At 44.4% G+C, this 18,176-nt stretch overlaps 1 protein-coding gene across 6 annotated transcripts in view; it reads left to right on the top strand.

Moving 5' to 3' along the window:
* Positions 1-18,176, top strand: part of SYTL5 (synaptotagmin like 5) — a 241,745-nt gene that overhangs the window by 80,252 nt on the left and 143,317 nt on the right. For all 6 annotated transcript variants that reach the window (XR_004539868.1, XM_033948650.1, XM_033948647.1 and 3 more), the window contains exon 4: positions 15,783-16,004. Coding sequence is in view for 5 of the 6 variants with exons in the window: in XM_033948650.1 (XP_033804541.1) it covers positions 15,783-16,004 (222 nt within the window). In the remaining variant the exon portion in view is untranslated. The remainder of the gene's footprint in view (positions 1-15,782; positions 16,005-18,176) is intronic.

Genomic DNA, 18,176 nt, shown 5'->3' on the forward strand with positions numbered 1-18,176 from the left:
TCACAATGTAGGGACATCGAGTACGCGTAAGTGGAATACGGGGATAAGGCTTTAACCTTTTCCCATCGTGTGTCCCGGATGACGGGACATTCCAAAAATGTCGTTGCCATCGTGGATAAACAGTCTGTATGGACTAATAAAGAGCCAGGAACACAAAATATTGAATTTACAGACTTATGTCTTGGTTACATTATGTTTACAATAGCCGTAAACGATAACGGTGAATAATACAAAACTTTGCTAAAATAATTATGATTGGAACCAGCGTAACGTAAAATTTATTACGATAGGAAAAGGTTAAGAGTTCTTGGGTACAAATGGGTTAAACAGGTTGGTTTTGTTGCCTAGCCAGCCGTTCCGTTGACTTGCTTGGAAAGCAAGAGTTCTGTCAAGGAATCTTTTGTATCGGCAGGTTTTTATTATAGGGTGGCTAAACATATGTATTCTGCGGGTAGGCCTGGTGGAACAATCCAAATTAAAATGGGAGACCAGGTATAGGGGGGCCAAACCAAGAATGGATTGGAAACAAAGGCAGGCAAATTTGAACAACACTCTTGCTTCTAGGGGCAGCCAATGAAGTTTAGAAGCTTAGTAAAAGGAGCCCTAAGTCATTAAGATGAACAAGGTAACATATCAGCAATAAAATAAAGAACAAAAGAATTAAATATTAAGATACTGAGAAAGTAAGGACCATTTTGCAGCATGAGAAGAAAACTTTTTCCTCTTCACTAAATATAATTCTATTCTTTATGTAAAACATACAGCATTCCACCACTTCATATAAGACACCGAATGCAAAGTCTTCCAAGAAGCTAAAACAGTTTAAATTCCTAAAGTTAAAAGTGTATCAAGCAATTAACAATCATCCTTTCAAAGCTGAAGCTGAAAACACAAACATTTTAGGGTCTTATATCCAAAATCAGGTCTGGGTAGTGACAGTTCTGCATATGTTAAGAAACTAAAAAAGAAACTAAAACTCTACTCTTCAAAAAAATACATAAAACCTATTTAACACGACCAGTTCCTTCCCAAGCTCCACCTACTACATTGTCTACTCCTTATCAAATCTAAAATGTTCAAATTACCCAACATGTATTACCTAATTTCACGACAATTCTTATGTAATCCTCCTTTTAACCCCAAGGTAATGGCGGAATAGAAATCACTAATCACTTTTGCTAAGGTGCGCTAGCGTTTTTAGCGCACGTGCAAGATTAGCGTGCGCTATAGCGCTCTAGCCAAAAAATTACCGCCTGCTAAAACCGCTAGCGCACCTTTGTAAAAGGAGCCCAAAGTGCATCTATTTGCATATTTTTAGATCATGGGCATTTTTCTAGATAACAGAATGTGAACTGAATGAAGTCCATTGTTGTTTTCCACTGTGGCAACATGAACAAAGGTGAACCTAGAACCCCACACGACAGGTTAAAAGGTGAACACAAAAACAATATTTTTATTTTATTTTTATTTTTTTTAAAGCTCTTCAGGGCAGCTGTGGTCCACCCCAGGCGCTGCCCCAGGAAGGAGAGTGGCTGGTGAGCCGAAGCTCCGCCCCCTTGCTGACATCACCGAGGCCACTTATTTCAGCTTCCTCGCCTAGTGGCGCACCGTCACTCAGCACGTCGCCTAAGGCACGCTTTTATGCACAGCTATTCCAAACCCAATCTAAGACGACCTTAAACTCATCCACTACAGAAAAGCCTAATAAAGACCAACGAACATTTGACCGCTATGAGCCCCAACCACTCCCAAACTACCCCGGAACCAAACCTCAACTTGTTGGGTGCCATCGCCTCGTGTTCGAGTCCTAGCCACTTGATATCAAGTTTTTGTGGCAGAATACAGAAGTAGATTGCCGGGCCTTTCTTCTGCGCAGTATAAATTTGATAATGTCACCGTTGTCGCATCAAATTCTGTTCTCCGCCTCCAGCACGGCCCAGATGGGTGGTACGTTGTTAATCTGACATCACCGCTGAAACCTTTCGACCTTGGGGAGGGAGAGGGGTCCTGCTGGTAGTGAAACTACCAACGGCATAGCTTTCCGTTTCGCAGGTGCGCACAAGCCCCCATGGCGCAAGAAGCCCGTGTTCCATGACAGGAGAACTCCTCAACTTAAACAAGAGAAAAGACGGTCAAAAGTATGCAGGGAAAGGAGGACATGATGATAAAGAAATTTAAAAAAAAAACAAAATTAGGAAAGGCTTAGAAAAGGATAAAAAAATGTAAGTAACCTTTATGAAACATGAATTCCCAGGTATCTCGATTCTCAATAGCCCTTACAACCCACAACCTCCACCAGTAACACAGCGTTTCCTAACAGACCGTGGAAAAACAAATGAAACTGAGCCGACACCGCTGTGGCCGTCGCTAAAAACGCTAGCGTGGCTTTGTAAAGGGGGGGGGGGGGTTAAATCAGTAGCCTAGTTTAGGAGCACAACTGGACTTTTTCACACGCTGTACGTGGATATGGTGGTGCCATAACTACTATCGTAATGTCTTGTGATATATTAACTGACGCTGTAACCTACCTTGAACCCCATATGTTGCGTCTCTGTTGTTATACTGTAGTCGCTGCTGTAACTGTTTGTGATGCCTTAATCGATGTTGCAAGGATGTTTTATGTTGCCATTACTGCTGTTATAATGTTTATGATGCACTAATAGATGTTGTAACTCACCTTGAACTCTACCTTGGAGGATTTGGCGAGATAACAAGATCATAAGAATATAAAAACATAAGAATAGCCATACTGGGTCAGACCAATGGTCCATCAAGCCCAGTAGCCTGTTCTCACGGTGGCCAATCCAGGTCCCCAGTGCCTGGCCAAAAACCCAAGGAGTAGCAACATTCATTCAGAATCTGGAATCCCAAAGAGTAACAAAAGATTCCGGAACCCCAAGGAGTAGCAACATTCCATGCTACCGATCCAGGGCAAGCAGTGGCTTCCCCCGTGTCTTTCTCAATAACATTAAAGGTGCCCAGTGAGAGGTCATGTTCCGTTCACAGGTATGGGAAATCATAAACATAAAACTAGTTCTTAGACCAGTGTGTCTCAAGCTGTGTGCCACGGCACAGCGGTGTGCCACGAGAGATTCCAGAATTTTACTTTATTTTTAAAGATTCCCTTCATGAGTAAACACTAGAATAGATGACATGTCTATCGCTTATGCAAGAGTTATTGTTATTTTATTTCTTAAGAGTCTGTCAACGTTATGAACGTCTGTGTGCGTAAGGATACAACCGCCCAGACGAGCATCATTCTTTGATGTAATTGGGCCTTGAAAACTAACGGCATGTAATTTTAGGTTTGTTTTTTTTTTAATGCAGTAGTGGGGGGGGGGAGGGGGGGAAAGGGAGGCAAGCATACCAGTTATCTGGTTTCCCAGAGGGAAGAGAGGATTAGCCACTTGCCTGGATGTCTGTATCACTGACTCTATGCTCCACTGTGAAAGATGACCCATAGGGACCTCTGCCATAGTTCAGAAATGTACATCTCTGCTGGAGAGGGGGAATGCTGACAGACTTCCCAGCTGCATCATCATTTTGGTGCATAAACACCGCCAGCATTTATAGGACAAATGTTCAATTTAAAAAACCTCTGATTTTTAGAAAATACTGCAATTAAAAAAACATATGTATACACACATTTATATAGATCTATCTATATATGTAACAGCAAAAGCCATTATCAACTGTGTCTCTCTGTGCTGCATATATACACAGAGATTTCCTTATCTCGGGGAGAAGGGTCTCAAGAGCTGGCCAGAGTGCTTAAGTACCATATTTCCCCCAAAATAAGCTATAGCATGATTTTTGGAGGTCTTAATATAAGCCCTATCCACAAAAATAAGCCCTAGTCGCCTGCAGCACTCCCTCCCCCCCCATCTCTCTCCGACTGCAAGACAGAAAGAAATGTACCTTATAACAAACCAGCAGCGTTGGCAGCAAGCTAGACAGGCTCCTTCGGAACCTGGGCCGTTCCTCTTCCGCATTACTGATGACATAATCAGCAACGCAGCAGAGGCCCAGGCCATGAAGGAGCCTGTCTAGCTTGCTGCCAACGCTGCTGGTTTGTTATAAGGTACATTTCTTTCTGTCTCACGGTTGGAGGGAGAGATGGGTTGGCAGGGTGGGGGGAGGATAGAAAGATGTTACACGGGGGGGGGGGATGGGAGGAAGGGAGGGATAGAAGCTGCAAGGGATGGGAGGGAGGGCTGCAAGGGTTCTGCTGCACAAGGGATGGGAGGGAGGGATAGAAAGATACTGCACAAGGGGATGAGCGAGAGGGGAGGAAAGATGCTGCACATGTAGGGGAGAGAAAGGAAATAGGAAGAATTGGGGTGGAGGAGAGGAAGAGAGAGATGATCATTGTACATGAAAAAAATAAGACATCCCCGAAAATAAGACCTAGTGCCTTTTTTGGGCCCAAAATTAATATAAGACAGTGTCTTATTTTTGGGGAAACACAGTAGTAGGGGTGTCAAGTTGTTGTTTTTTTTTCCAGTTGGGGGCCATAGGGTCCGAAATACTTCTGCATGCAGGCTGCATTAATTTTTAATTTGCTATAGAATGATTTATACGCATCAAAATCTGTGAATCTCTTCTAAAATTGAGTTCATACACAACAAATAGTTCTGCATCGTACGTGCTATCTAATTGGTAACAATTTTTTTTCCTAATTAAAATCTCAGGTAGGCTGAATTTCCCTGCCAGTAAAAATAATAATAATAGATATCGATACATGAAATATGTCTTCTATACACCGGAACAACTGAGAACATTCTTGGATATGAAGAAATTGGTGACGTGAATGTTTGGGAGAGATTAAGAAGCCGCTCTTATGGATTTTGGGAGCTTCCGTTAAGCCTTTTCCTTATCTTTTTGGGGTCTTAAATATGATTCTCTTCTCTTTTACCAAGATCCGCCCTCCCTGTTATTGAGGTCTAAGGAAGATAGCAATTCTTATGCTAATTGAAAATGTCTTTAATTATTTGAGTTTCTTTCTGTATTTCTTGTACAAGAGTTTATTTTACCTTGTTGAAATTGTTAAATCTCAATAAAAAATAATTAAAAAATTAAAAAAAAAGATATAGATACATATATGTAAAAGAGGGGAAAAGGAAGGTTTTTTTTACATGCAGCAGGAACACAGAACACTGGCAGCTTTTAAAGGATGCTTTCCTGCCGAGAGCTTTGGGTTACGGCTTAGCAGAACTTGGGCTGTGCTTCATGGGGGATTAGGCAGCAGGTGTCGGTGATAACAGTGGGCTTTCAGACTCGGTGGCCAATCTTTCTCTCGGTCGGCGGCGGCAGCCTTGGAGGTCAGAGTGGCAAGTGGAGGAGAGCTTGAGGAAAAAGCCCTCCAAAAGGGGTGGGTGCAGAAAACGAGGGCAGCTTGCAGACCGGCTCTTTCCACAGGGTGGGAAACCTCTTCGTCCCAAGCCTGTTTATGTGAAAGAGCGGCTACGGTCAGTGAAGGAAGGACGGGAATTTCGGACTTAGCCGACACCTTTCGTGAGGAGAGACTCCATTAGCCTTTTCCAGTCCTGTGGATTCTCCTTTGGCTTTCAAAGATAAGGAATATCTGCTGTCATGTTTCTATGGTTCTAACTTAAGAATTAACAAACCAAAACTGCGGGCTTTGTACACGATGCAGGCAAATTTTATTGTGACAAGTAAATCATATCTAAAAACCTTTTACCAAGCGAGGGACCCAACAACGGTCCGTGTTTCGGACAACCTTCATCAGGGGTCCATGGTGATAAAGGAAAAAAGAAAAAATGTCACAAAAGAAAGCTGGAAGAATAACGTTTGATGACACGCCGAAAGTCGCCAAAGTACTTTGGCGGATATTTACAGTACTTTGGCAGAGGACATAATTTGAGGTTGAGGGGTGGTAGATTCAGGGGCAATGTTAGGAAATTCTACTTTACGGAGAGGGTGGTGGATGCCTGGAATGCGCTCCCGAGAGAGGTGGTGGAGAGTAAAACTGTGACTGAGTTCAAAGAAGCGTGGGATGAACACAGAGGATCTAGAATCAGAAAATAATATTAAGTACTGGGCAGACTTGCATGGTCTGTGTCTGTGTATGGCCGTTTGGTGGAGGATGGGCTGGGAGGGTGTAGATGGGCTGGAGTAAGTCTTAACAGAGATTTCGGCAGTTGGAACCCAAGCACAGTACCGGGTAGAGCTTTGGATTCTTGCCCAGAAATAGCTAAGAAGAAAAAATTTAAATTGAATCAGGTTGGGCAGTCTGGATGGACCATTCGGGTCTTTATCTGCCGTCATCTACTATGTTATGTTACTATGTTACTCCTTGGGGTTCTGGAATATTTTGTTACTCTTTGGGATTCTGGAATCTTGCTATTCTTTAGGATTCTGAATGGAATGTCGCGAAGGCGCTCCCGAGAGAGGTGGTGGAGAGGAAAACGGTGACTGAGTTCAAAGAAGCGTGGGATGAACACAGAGGATTTAGAATCAGAAAATAAGATTAAATATTGAACTAAGGCCAGTGCTGGGCAGACTTGTACGGTCTGTGTCTGTGTATGGCCGTTTGGTGGGGGATGGGCTGGGGAGGGCTTCAATGGCTGGGAGGGTTTAGATGGGATGGAGTAAGTCTTAACAGAGATTTCGGCAGTTGGAACCCAAGCACAGTACCGGGTAGAGCTTTGGATTCTCACCCAGAAATAGCTAAGAAGAAAAAAAAAAAAATAATAATAATAATTTAAATTGAATCAGATTGGGCAGACTGGATGGACCATTCGGGTCTTTATCTGCCGTCATCTACTATGTTACTATGTTTCGGCGTGTCATCAAACGTTATTCTTCCAGCTTTCTCTTGTGACATTTTTTTCTTTTTTTCCTTTATCACCATGGACCCCTGATGAAGGTTGTCCGAAACACGGACCGTTGTTGGGTCCCTTCGCTTGGTAAAAGGTTTTTAGATACGATTTACTTGTCACAATAAAATTTGCCTGCGTCGTGTACAAAGCCTGCGGTTTTGGTTTGTTTGCTCTGGTCTGGTTTTTTTTTAACTGCAGACGAAATTGGACCCCCTTGTTCTTTCTGCTTTTCTTTTTTTTTTTTTTTTTTAGTTTCTTTCTGGTTTTCTAACTTAAAAATTGCCGTCCTGGGACAGACTGAAGGTCCGTCAAGCCCAGTATCCTGTTTCCAACCCAGGTCCCAAGTAATAAAACAGATTTTTTATGCTGCTTATCCTCAGAATAAACAGTGGCTTTCCCCAAGCGATCTCAATAACGGCCTAGGGACTTCCCTTTTAGGAATTTATCCAAACCGGGGGTGGGGGTTAAACCCTGCTAAGCTAACTGATTTCACCGCATGAATACATCCTTTAAAGCAGTGGTTCCCAACCCTGTCCTGGAGGAACACCAGGCCAATCGGGCTTTCAGGCTAGCCCTAATTGAATATGCATGAGAAAGATTTGCATATGATGGAAGTGATAGGCATGCAAATTTGCTTCATGCATATTCATTAGGGCTAGCCTGAAAACCCAATTGGCCTGGTGTTCCTCCAGGACAGGGTTGGGAACCACTGCTTTAAAGTACCCGCTAGAATCTCTTCCTCAGTATTCTGGTCTGTATTTCATCAGGTCCTATAACTTTGACCACTTTTAGTTTTACAAGCTATTTTTAAACAATCTTAATCAATAGTATCCATTATTTTTCCCACCATCAAGATTTTAGTCTTAACCAGTGTTTCTCAACTCTGTCCTGGAATCCCACCACCCCCAGCTAGTCAGGTTTTCAGGATATCCACACTGAATTTGCATAATCCTGATTTGCATACACTGCCTCCATCATATGCAAATGTCTTTCATGCTTATTCATTGTGGATATCTTGAAAACATGACTGGCAAGGGGGTTCTCCAGGCCAGAGTTGAGAAACACTGGTCTTAACCAACCTGTAGTTTCCTACTTTTTCTTTGGTTCCCACTCACAATGAATATGCTCTCTTCCCATGCATCATCTCACCTTCCCCTCCTGCATGCAGCACTTTTCCTTTCCCTCCCCTTCAAGTCCCAGCAGCACCTCTTCTCCCTTCCCTTTCCCTTTCCCTTCCCCGTATCCAGCAGTACCTCTCCTCTCCCCTGCTTTTAACTTCCCCACACAGCTGCAGATAGTGTTAGTTTAGCCGCGGTTCCATCAGGTAGCCTCAGGGTCCTTTGCTAGGCGGACCTGCCTCTTGATGCAACTTCCTCTTTCGTCGGAGGTCAGCCGACCTAGCAAAGGCCCAAGGCTGCCTGATGGAATCGCCGGCTAAAGTAACTGTGTAGGGAAGTTAAAAGCACACAGTGAGCTGCCACTGGGGGTCCTGGGGGAGGGAGGCTGGGGAGAGAAGACGAAGGGGGGGAGACACGCAATGGTAGAAGGAAGTTGAGAGGCATACAGTGCCAGCGCCGGGTACCCCTGACAATGGTGCACGTACCCCCTGGGGTACGTGTACCGCGTGTTGAGAACCTCTGGTCTAGTGTTTAGAGCTTCTGCCTCTGCACCCTGAGGTTGCAAGTTCAATCCCAGCCTGTTCCGTGTGACTCTGGGCAAGTCACTTTTAACTCGCCATTGCCACAGGTACAGTTATTGTGAGCACATCAAAACAGATAGGGAATATACCTGATTGCTTTTCTGTATTCTGCCTAGAAACCGACTGATATAGCGGAATATAGTTAAACAAATCTCACCTCTCCCGCCTTTCCTCCAAAGTATATATATATATATTGAGATATTTAAGTCTGTCTCCATATGCCTTAAGCTTATAGCCACTGGTCATTTTAGTAGCCTTCCTCTGGACCGACTTCATCCTGTTTATCTCTTTTTGTTTATTTATTTATCTTACATAAAGATCCTTTCAGTTTAACCCACTGGTTTTCCACTTCTCGTATTTCCTGTTACCCTAATAGCAACTCTCTCCCCCCCCCCCCCCGCCCACCACCCATGTACCTTCTGAAATGGCAAATGTATTAAGCGATTCATGATGATGGACAGTCTTACGGAAAACTGTATAACCCGAAATAAAACAGAAATACAAGATCCTAAATTCCTGTGTTTTTATCCCGCTTCACTTATCAAGTTTATCAAGTTTATTCAAATTATTTGATGAAACGCTTTTCAAATTACAAAGCGTTTTACAAAAATAAAAATGAGATTTTAAAGAAATCACTGATACATAATATTTATAACTAGACCAACAGGGGTAATTAAACTTGAGAAACAATAGGAATGGAGGGCAGAAATACAATTTTTCAAGAAAAGAACATAAAAGGGAAGTACATTGGGAGGGTAAGAGAAAGTAGAAAGTGGTTGTGAGAGATCGAAAGAGAAAAATATTGGTGAACTGGTTTCATGAATGAGAAAAATCATAAGATGTTGTCTCATGATAGACTTAGTAAATTCAGTTGAAGGCTTCTTTGAAAAGAAGACACTTTAAACTACTCTTGAATTTCTGCAAATCTTGTTCAAGTCTCATGAACAAAGGGAGAGAATTCCAAATCGTTGGTGCTGTTACTGAAAAAATAGAGGCACGGCGTGTTCCGATAATTTTCAAGGAGGGAACGTTAAGGGTAGACTGAGAGGATGATCTAAGAACTCTCGATGAACTATATGGGATCAGGAGCCTATCAATAAAAGCCGGTGTATTGGTCTTAATTGTTTTAAAGACTAAAAGAGCTATTTTATATGTTATCCTATGTATTATTGGTAACCAGTGAGCTTCTTGTAATAAAGGTGAAACATGGTGTCAGGTCAAAAGCGTGCCGGGACAAAGGCGCGCGCAGACAATTGAGCACAGCGCGGAGATGCGCGCGCCACAGAAAATTACTGTTTTTACTGCTCCGACCGGGGGGGGGGACGTGGAGGGGAACCCCCCCACTTTACTTAATAGAGATCGCGCCACGTTGTGGGGGCATTGTGGGGGGTTGTAACCCCCCACATTTTACTGAAAACTTCACTTTTTCCCTGTTTTTAGGGAAAAAGTTAAGTTTTTACAGTAAAATGTGGAGGGTTACAACCCCCAAACCCCCCCCAACGCCGGCGCGATCTCTATTAAGTAAACTGGGGGGGGCTCCCCAACAAAACCCCCCGTCGGAGTCCCTAAAAACTGTAATTTTCTTCAGCGCGTGCACCTCCGTCTTGCGCTCAGTTGTTGGCGCGCGCCTTTGTCTTTCGCCGAGTTGTCTATGAACCCTTCATGTGTGTAGAGATTAAGGATTTGTTTGAAGGACTGAGTGGGAGATTTGGGCAGAACAGCAAAATTCAGCCTCGAGCTTTGGGGAAGGCAGAATATCAAATTAAAAATAAAAGTGCATCTGGTTAAACCGAAAAATAGGCATGAGGACTTAAAACCTTGAACAGAATACATGAGGAATGACTTCATGCATTGGGCACAGAATGTGTGCATACAGGATCAGATTCACAGCGATATGTTATCATACACGGTACAGATTGCCACTTGCATTTCCAAATACGGCAGCAAGCTTCTGGCAGTGTGGAGGTAGGAAAGAAGATTTTATGCATATGTTTTTTGACAGCTCCTGGGCAAAGATAGTATATATAGCAGTATTCTTCAACCTTTTTACACCCGTGGACCGGCAGAAAAAAAAGAATTATTTTGTGGACCGGCAAACTACTAGGACTAAAATTTTAAAACCCCGTTTCCGCCCCATCTCCGCGAGTCGGTCCCCACAAATCATCTGATCCCATCAACACAAGCCTCAGTTATGATTTTATATTGAATGTATTTTATTAAAGTATAAAAAGAAACAATTTTCTGTACAATTATCATTTTATAAATACAAATAATTCGGAGCAGGATCAACAAAACCCCTGTCTCCCCTCCCCTTCACATATATCCCCTCTACTATCAAGAAAACTGAACAAGCCAAATTATTACAGAATGCTAAACAGAAATATTATGCTAACAGAATACTGCAGTCACACATGACAGGAATAGTTTTAGGGGAGTGCAACTAGGGCAACTGCCCCCTGGTCAGAGAGCGCCCTAAGCCAGCTGGAAGCTAAAGAAGCACTGCCTGGGCTTTGCAGTCCCCAGTTATGTCTAACACCAGCTCTAGCAGGATATATATTTCAAATCTGACGCATTCTAATCACAAAATAGAAATAAAATTATTTTTTTCTACCTTTTGTCGTCTCTGGTTTCTGCTTTCAATCTTCTTTTCACTCTCTTCTTTCCAGCGTTTGCCCTCTCTGTCTCTTCAATCCAGCATCTGCCCCTTCCATCCACTGTCTGTCCTCTCCCCCTTCTATATGGTATCTGTCTTCTTTCTATGCCCCTCTCCCCTTTCCATCCAGCTTGTGCCCCCTCTCTCCTTTTTACATGATTCATTCCAGCTTCACTGCTTTCTTCATTTTTATCTCTCCTACACCAGATTTATCATCGTTGTCCCTCTCTGCTTATTTTTCTGCTGACCCCTTCCTATCATCAATCTCTCTACTTTCTCATGCCTGTGTCTCCCCTTCCCCTCCTCTAATCTCTCTGCCAGCTGTTTCCTTCCTTTTTTCATTCTCCCTTCCCTCCTCCTCCTCCTGTCCAGCAGTAATTCTCTTCCCTCCCCTCCCAGCAGCATCTCTCCTTCTCCCTCTCCAGTAGCAGCTGTCCCTTTTTTTCCTTGCCCAGCAGCTTCCCAGATTCCTTTCCCTCCTCCCCTCCCAGCAGCATCTCTCCTTCTCCCTCTCCAGTAGCAGCTGTCCCTTTTTTTCCTTGCCCAGCAGCTTCCCAGATTCATTTTCCTCCTCCCCTCCCAGCAGCATCTCTCCTTCTCCTTCTCCCTCTCCAGTAGCAGCTGTCCCTTTTTTTCCTTGCCCAGCAGCTTCCCAGATTTCTTTCCCTCCTCCCCTCCCAGCAGCATCTCTCCTTCTCCTTCTCCCTCTCCAGTAGCAGCTGTCCTTTTTTCCCTTGCCCAGCAGCTTCTGATAGTGGCTTTCTCCCCTCCCAGCAGCTCTTCTTACTTCCCAGCAGCGATTCACGAAGGCAGCCTCGGGTCCTTTGTTGGGTCGCGCCGCCTCTGAGGAAAGAGGAAGTTGCATCATCAGAGGCAGCCGCGACTCAGCAAAAGCCCCGAGGCTGCCTTCATGAATCGCTGCGCTGGGAAGTAAAGGAGAGCCGCAGAGAGGGGAGAAAACCACTGTCGGAGGCTCCCCAAGATCTCTCCGGCCCAGCACACGCTTCACATGTTGATCTTGCCGGCCCTGCGCGGACCGGCAGGAAGTTGAAGTCAATCAATCTTGCTGGCCCTGCGTGGACCGGCAAAAATTTCCTGCGGACTGGCACCGGTCCACGGACCGGCGGTTGAAGAACTGTGATATATAGCATATTTAATGCAGTGGAGTTCAGTGCCCTAGCACTTTAGGGCCTTTTAGTGTTTTGGTTTGGTTTTTAAACTCTTTCAGAAATAAAAAAAAGAAGTTACGTGGACATAACCTTTAAAACAAATAAGAGGAAATATTTTTTCATTCAATGAATAGTTAAGCTCTGGAGCTCGGCATAGCTGGATTTAAAGGTTTCAGCAATTTCCTTGGTGGGAAAAGTCCATAGTCGGCTATTGAGACAGACATAGGGGAAACCAGTGCTTGCCCTGGGTTTGCTACCTTGGAATGTTGATACTGTTTAGGATTCCGGAATATTGTTGCTCATTGAGATTCCGGAATCTTGCTGTTCTTGGGATTCTATACGGAATGTTGCTACTATTTGGGTTTCTGTCGGATACTTGTGACCTGGATTGGCCACTGTGGAAACAGGATACTGGATTACATAGACCATTGGTCAGACCCAATATGGCTATCATGTTCTTATGTTATCCAGTTACAGCTTATATAGAAGTATGATGACTTTTTTTTCACCTTTAGTACGTTTGACAGAGAGTGGTACTCTGACAGAAGGGGAACAGGCTGAGGCTCCCAGGGTTCATAGACAACAACGCGGAAGACAAAGGCGCGCGCCGACAACTGAGCGCAAGACGGAGGCGCGCGCCGAAGAAAATTACTGTTTTTAAGGGCTCCGACGGGAGGTTTTGTTGGGGAGCACCCCCAGTTTACTTAATACAAATCGCGCCGGCATTGTGGGGGGGTTTGGGGGGTTGTAACCCCCCACATTTTACTGTAAACTTAACTTTTTCCCTAAAAACAGGGAAAAAGTGAAGTTTTCAGTAAAATGTGGGGGGTTACAACCCCCCCAAACTCCCCCATGCCCCCACAACACGGCCCTAAAAACAGTAATTTTCTTCGGTGCGCGCCTCCGCGCTGCGCTCAATTGTCTGCTCGCGCCTTTGTCCCGGCGCGCTTTTGACCTGACACCAGCTCCCAGCTGTTTTGCAATATCTCTGTGGCTGTAGATCTGTTGCTTACTGGGGAGAAATGAAGATAATTGGAGGTCTCATAAGCTTTAATACTACTAGTATTTATTATTTCTATAGCGCTACCAAACGAACGTAGCACTGTACATTAAATACTTAAGAGACTGCCCCTGCTCAAAAGAGCTTACAATCTTTTAAGACAGACACACAGGACAAAAGGTGAATCTATACACGCTGCCCAGATAGGGATGTACAAAGGGACTGATGAGAGATATAAGGACTGACACAGCTATTGGTGCTTTACAAGTTGATAGGGTTGGGACTTAAATGAAGCTTCAAAAAAGTGGGCCTTCAACCTGGATTTGAATACTGCCAGGGAGGGAGTCCAGTGCACCAAATCAGGCAGGCTGTTCTAGGCATAAGGTGCAGCAAAGAGTCGGGAGTCGGCAGCAGAGGAGAAGGGTGCCGACCAGAGAGACTTACTCAATGAACGGGATTCCTGGGGCGGAGGGTAGGGAGAGATAACAGAGGAGAGATACCAAGGAGTGAATACACTTGTAGATCAGTAAGAGGAGTTTGAACCGTATGCAAAAACGGACAAAGAGCCAGTAAAGCGGCTTGAGGAGAGGAGTAGCATGAGCATAGCAACCCCGGTGGAATACAATCCACATAGAATTGTAGGATATGCAGAATATAAATAAATAAATCCCAGCACCCTGTTAGTCTTCATCATTGTGATGGACCAACAGATCATCCCATCTCCTTCAATCTAAGCATCTATCCAGTCACTCCTGTCCAATTAAACGTATGAACTAGATCCACTCTATGTATGTTAACGTAAGATGATAAAACTGTATGTTAAGTGAAGATGATCAAATTGTATGCTAAACTAGATTCTCTCTATGATCAAACTGTACTGTACACATGTCTATGCATTAGGTATTTCAACCTTGTAACACCTTCTGAGCTTGGAGAGGATGGGATATAAAACAAACCAGATAAATAAACTGGGCGCGAGTCCTCCGACTACATTGCTGCCAGTGGGGGGCAGTGCTTCAATATTGCGTTTTCAATGGCTAGGGATAGGCAGGTTCCCTGGAGTGCTGCAGAGCTTGCCTGTCCCTTGCTATTGAAAATGTGATGGAGAAACAGCACCCCCCGGTGGCAGAATTGTAGGTGGAAGAATCCCATACAACTTGGAGGGAACAGTGCCACTGAATATCCATGTCTAATTTAGACAGTTGACAGCCAGCACGTTAAAAAAAAAAAAGCCCCACAAAGAATTGCAGACTGAATATTGTCCTATGTACTGTAAATATATCCCTTTTCTTAGCATATTTTGATGGTATTTCAATACTACTGAAATTGTGGGTAATAATTAAATCCATATCAACGATACATAAAATTTATAGTGATGTGCTCCAGTAACTCAACGCGCCACATATCAATAAATTGAGAAGTCAAGACAACACAATGATATGTACACCTTTAATGTATTAATTTTGTATTTAATAGTTTTTCAAATGCATTCTTTCCATTTTTTTTTTAGTTTGGTGGGGAGTGTGGGGTGCAGTGGTTAAAGCTACAGCCTCGGCACCCTGAAGCTGCAGGTTCAAATCCCACGCTGCTCCTTGTGACCCTGGGCAAGTCACTTAATCCCCCCCCCCCATTGACCCAGGTACCTTAGAAAGAGTGTGAGCCCACCAGGACAGGTGGGGGAAAATGCTTGACGTACCTGTATGCAAACCCCTTAGGCCATAAGTGATAATGAAATTTTTATTTTATTTAAGTATTTATATACCATTGTGGTTCTTGCAGAAGCAGTCCCACGTAGGTTGGTTGATGCATAAAATTAAACCAAGGAGTTTTTCTTTTCTAATTATGGGCATTATTTTATTTATTTATTTTAAAAATTTCTATACCATTTTATATCAAAACGGTTTACAAAACGATGGTACATACATAAAATGTTAAAAACAAATCTGGCCAAGTAGAAACAGACAGCATCAGTACTCAGAAAAATGCATCAACAAATAGTTTGTGCTTTTAACAGTTTTCTAAATGAGCTCCTATCGCTGCATTTCCAAATTTGCCCAACAAGGGCATTCCATAGTTTTACCCCTGCATGTGAAAAGGTCATTGCACTGGTTTCCGCATATTTTGTGTTGACAATTTTGTTTTCAACAGTGCAAAATTTTCCGAACGCAGTGATCTTGTGGGTAAACCATTCCCTGTTTATTTAATTGCTGCAAACCGAGTCGAGCCTTCTGAGAATGATGGCTCGGTATACAAAGTTAAGCTTTAGTATATTTTTGATAACTAGACATCTCACTCTTAAAGAATTCTGGAATCAAGCCCTATAGAAACTGGTGACGGATCGTAATTGCAGCGAATGGCATTCTTATGTGGTCACCCTGATCCACAGCCAGTTCCCGTTCTCTCGTTTTGTTTTCTCCAGGAAGTTAAAGAACGAGCTGCTGGAAATCCGGAGGCGAGGCGGGAACCGCCATTTGCAACGACAGCAGAATGACGCCAGAGTGTGTGCCCGCTGTCAGAAGAGCCTCGGCCTGATCTTTGACAGGGGAGATTTGTGCCAGGTGTGCAAACTCCGGGTCTGCAATGCCTGTCGTATCGTGGATGGCGCTGGCGTGTGGCAGTGCACAGTTTGTGCCAAGATTGCGTAAGTGATCTGACTTTCTGTAAATAAGCATAAGGATGCCCATTAGGTACTGCAGTTAGAATGTCCTTAATTCGGAACAGTGGCATAGTAAGGGAGGGGGGGCGAGAAGGGCGGACCGCCCTGGGCGTGGTTTTGTTCGGAACGCCGTCATCCCTCCTCCTCTCCGCGCCCTCACTCCTGCCCCTGCCACACACACCCTCCTTCCCTTCCCCCGTACTTTTTAACTTCGGCATGAGCACCCACCAACTCGCCACCCGCATTGGCTTTGGCACTTTCTCTGGCGTCGCTTCCAGGAAGTGACGTCGGAGAGAGCGCCGATGCCGACAGCAAGTTGGTGGCTGCGCCAAAGTCCGAAGTTTACAAAGGTACAAGGAAGGGGCACACGCGTGTGGCTGGGGCGGGAGAGAGGCGCCACCCTCACTACACCACTGATTCAGAAGCCAGTTTTAAAGCATTGAAAGAAAAAGTTTTCACTGCACGGAAATGCCTTACTCTCTTGCATTCTTTATTTGTTCAGCATGTTTAGGTCTTTCTACCTTTCGAAGGCCTAAAATATGGTGCAAACTTTTTTGAAAAAGTCTCGGGTTACTGTGGAAAACTGGGAATGCTCTATGGACAGCTGCAGGAGTTTGGTGGGTGGTGCCATGCAGCGTAACTCAGAGCTCCCTGTGCCAACCTGCAGATACCCAATCCAATCCCTTAATCTTATAAACCGGGTCATTCCCAAAAGGGACTCGATCCAGTTCACAAAACTGACCCATTTGAAGTTTCCTGCAGATTACTAAAGGACAGCTGCTGAAGGGGCTGGTGAAAGAGAGGGCTTGGCCAATGGCATAGTAAGGGAGGGGGGCAGTCCGCCCCGGGCATGGTCTTGATAGGGGCACTGGCACCTGTCCCCCCCTTCCTCTCCCCCCACTCCTTTCTGACCCCCACTCTGCTGCGCGACCCTTCTCGTCCCTCGTACCTCTTTAATTTTCCCTGCTGCCCGTGTCGGGTATCGCCTCTCTCTCTCCGACGCCACTTCCAGGCCCTGCACCTCGGAAGTGACATCGGAGGGATAGCCAACACGACGTGGGCAGCAAGTTCATGAGGTTGCTCACGCCTGGAAAATTAAAAAGAGGGTGGGGGTAGGGGCACCACCCGCCCTCGCTACGGCACTGGGCTTGACTTGAGAGCAAGGGAGAAGGGGGCGGGGGAGGGAAGGGCTGGCTGAGTTGATGAAACCGGGTTGGGGAATGAGGAGGGGCCTGTTGGGAGCCCAATATGAGAGGGAGAGGAAAGGGCGGAGTACCTTGAAGCCAAAGTTCAAATCCCACTTCTGTCACCAACGCTACTTGTGACTTTTTGCTGAGCTGCAGGAGGTTCCGAATTGGCGCATTCTAAAAATAGTCTTAAATTTTTGTTAAGATGGGGGCATGAAGAATAAGCATTCCCGTGCTAATCAGTTAGCACGTCCGCTTCACTGCACACTAATTGGTTAGCACAGGATTACCAGTGAGCTCTTACCACCGACAAAACAGATGTCAGGTAAGCTCTCAGGCGGTAGTTCATATTAATAGCCACACAATAGTGGCCATGTTAGTATGTGCTAACAGAAAACAATAATAATAATAACTTTATTTTTCTATACCGCCATAATCTTGCGACTTCTAGGCGGTTCACAATGAAGATAAGCTGTACAGTCAGCGAATTACAGAGTATAGATAGAAGTGAGAACATTCAGCGATCAGTGAATTAGAAGGTGCCAAATGGTTAGGAGAAAGATGTACATAGGTTGTTGAAAAGAGTTAACTTAATTTTCATATTACATTGAAAAACATTGGGCATCAGCTGAAAGCTGGTACAATTATGAGGAAGACATAATAGTAGACAGAAAAAATGGGGCTTCTAATTGAGAGGATTAAAGGAATATGGGTGAGGTGAGGTAGCTTTGATCATGAGGGGGAAAATCTGGCTAGGACATGAATTTCTTAAATAAGGCGTTTTTTAATTCTTTCCGAAAGACACTGTAGGTCAGTCTAGCGACATCAATGAGATAGCCTAGCCAAGTTTGCTGTCTTCCAGCTTGGAACTTGAATGTTCTGTCTACGAAGGTTCGATATCTGCAGCCTGTGATTTTCGGGTATGTAAAAAGGTTGCGGTTTCTGGTCGACCTGGTAGGGGAATAGAATT

The sequence above is a fragment of the Geotrypetes seraphini genome, chromosome 6 (assembly GCF_902459505.1).
Source record: "Geotrypetes seraphini chromosome 6, aGeoSer1.1, whole genome shotgun sequence".
Classification (NCBI taxonomy): domain Eukaryota; kingdom Metazoa; phylum Chordata; class Amphibia; order Gymnophiona; family Dermophiidae; genus Geotrypetes; species Geotrypetes seraphini.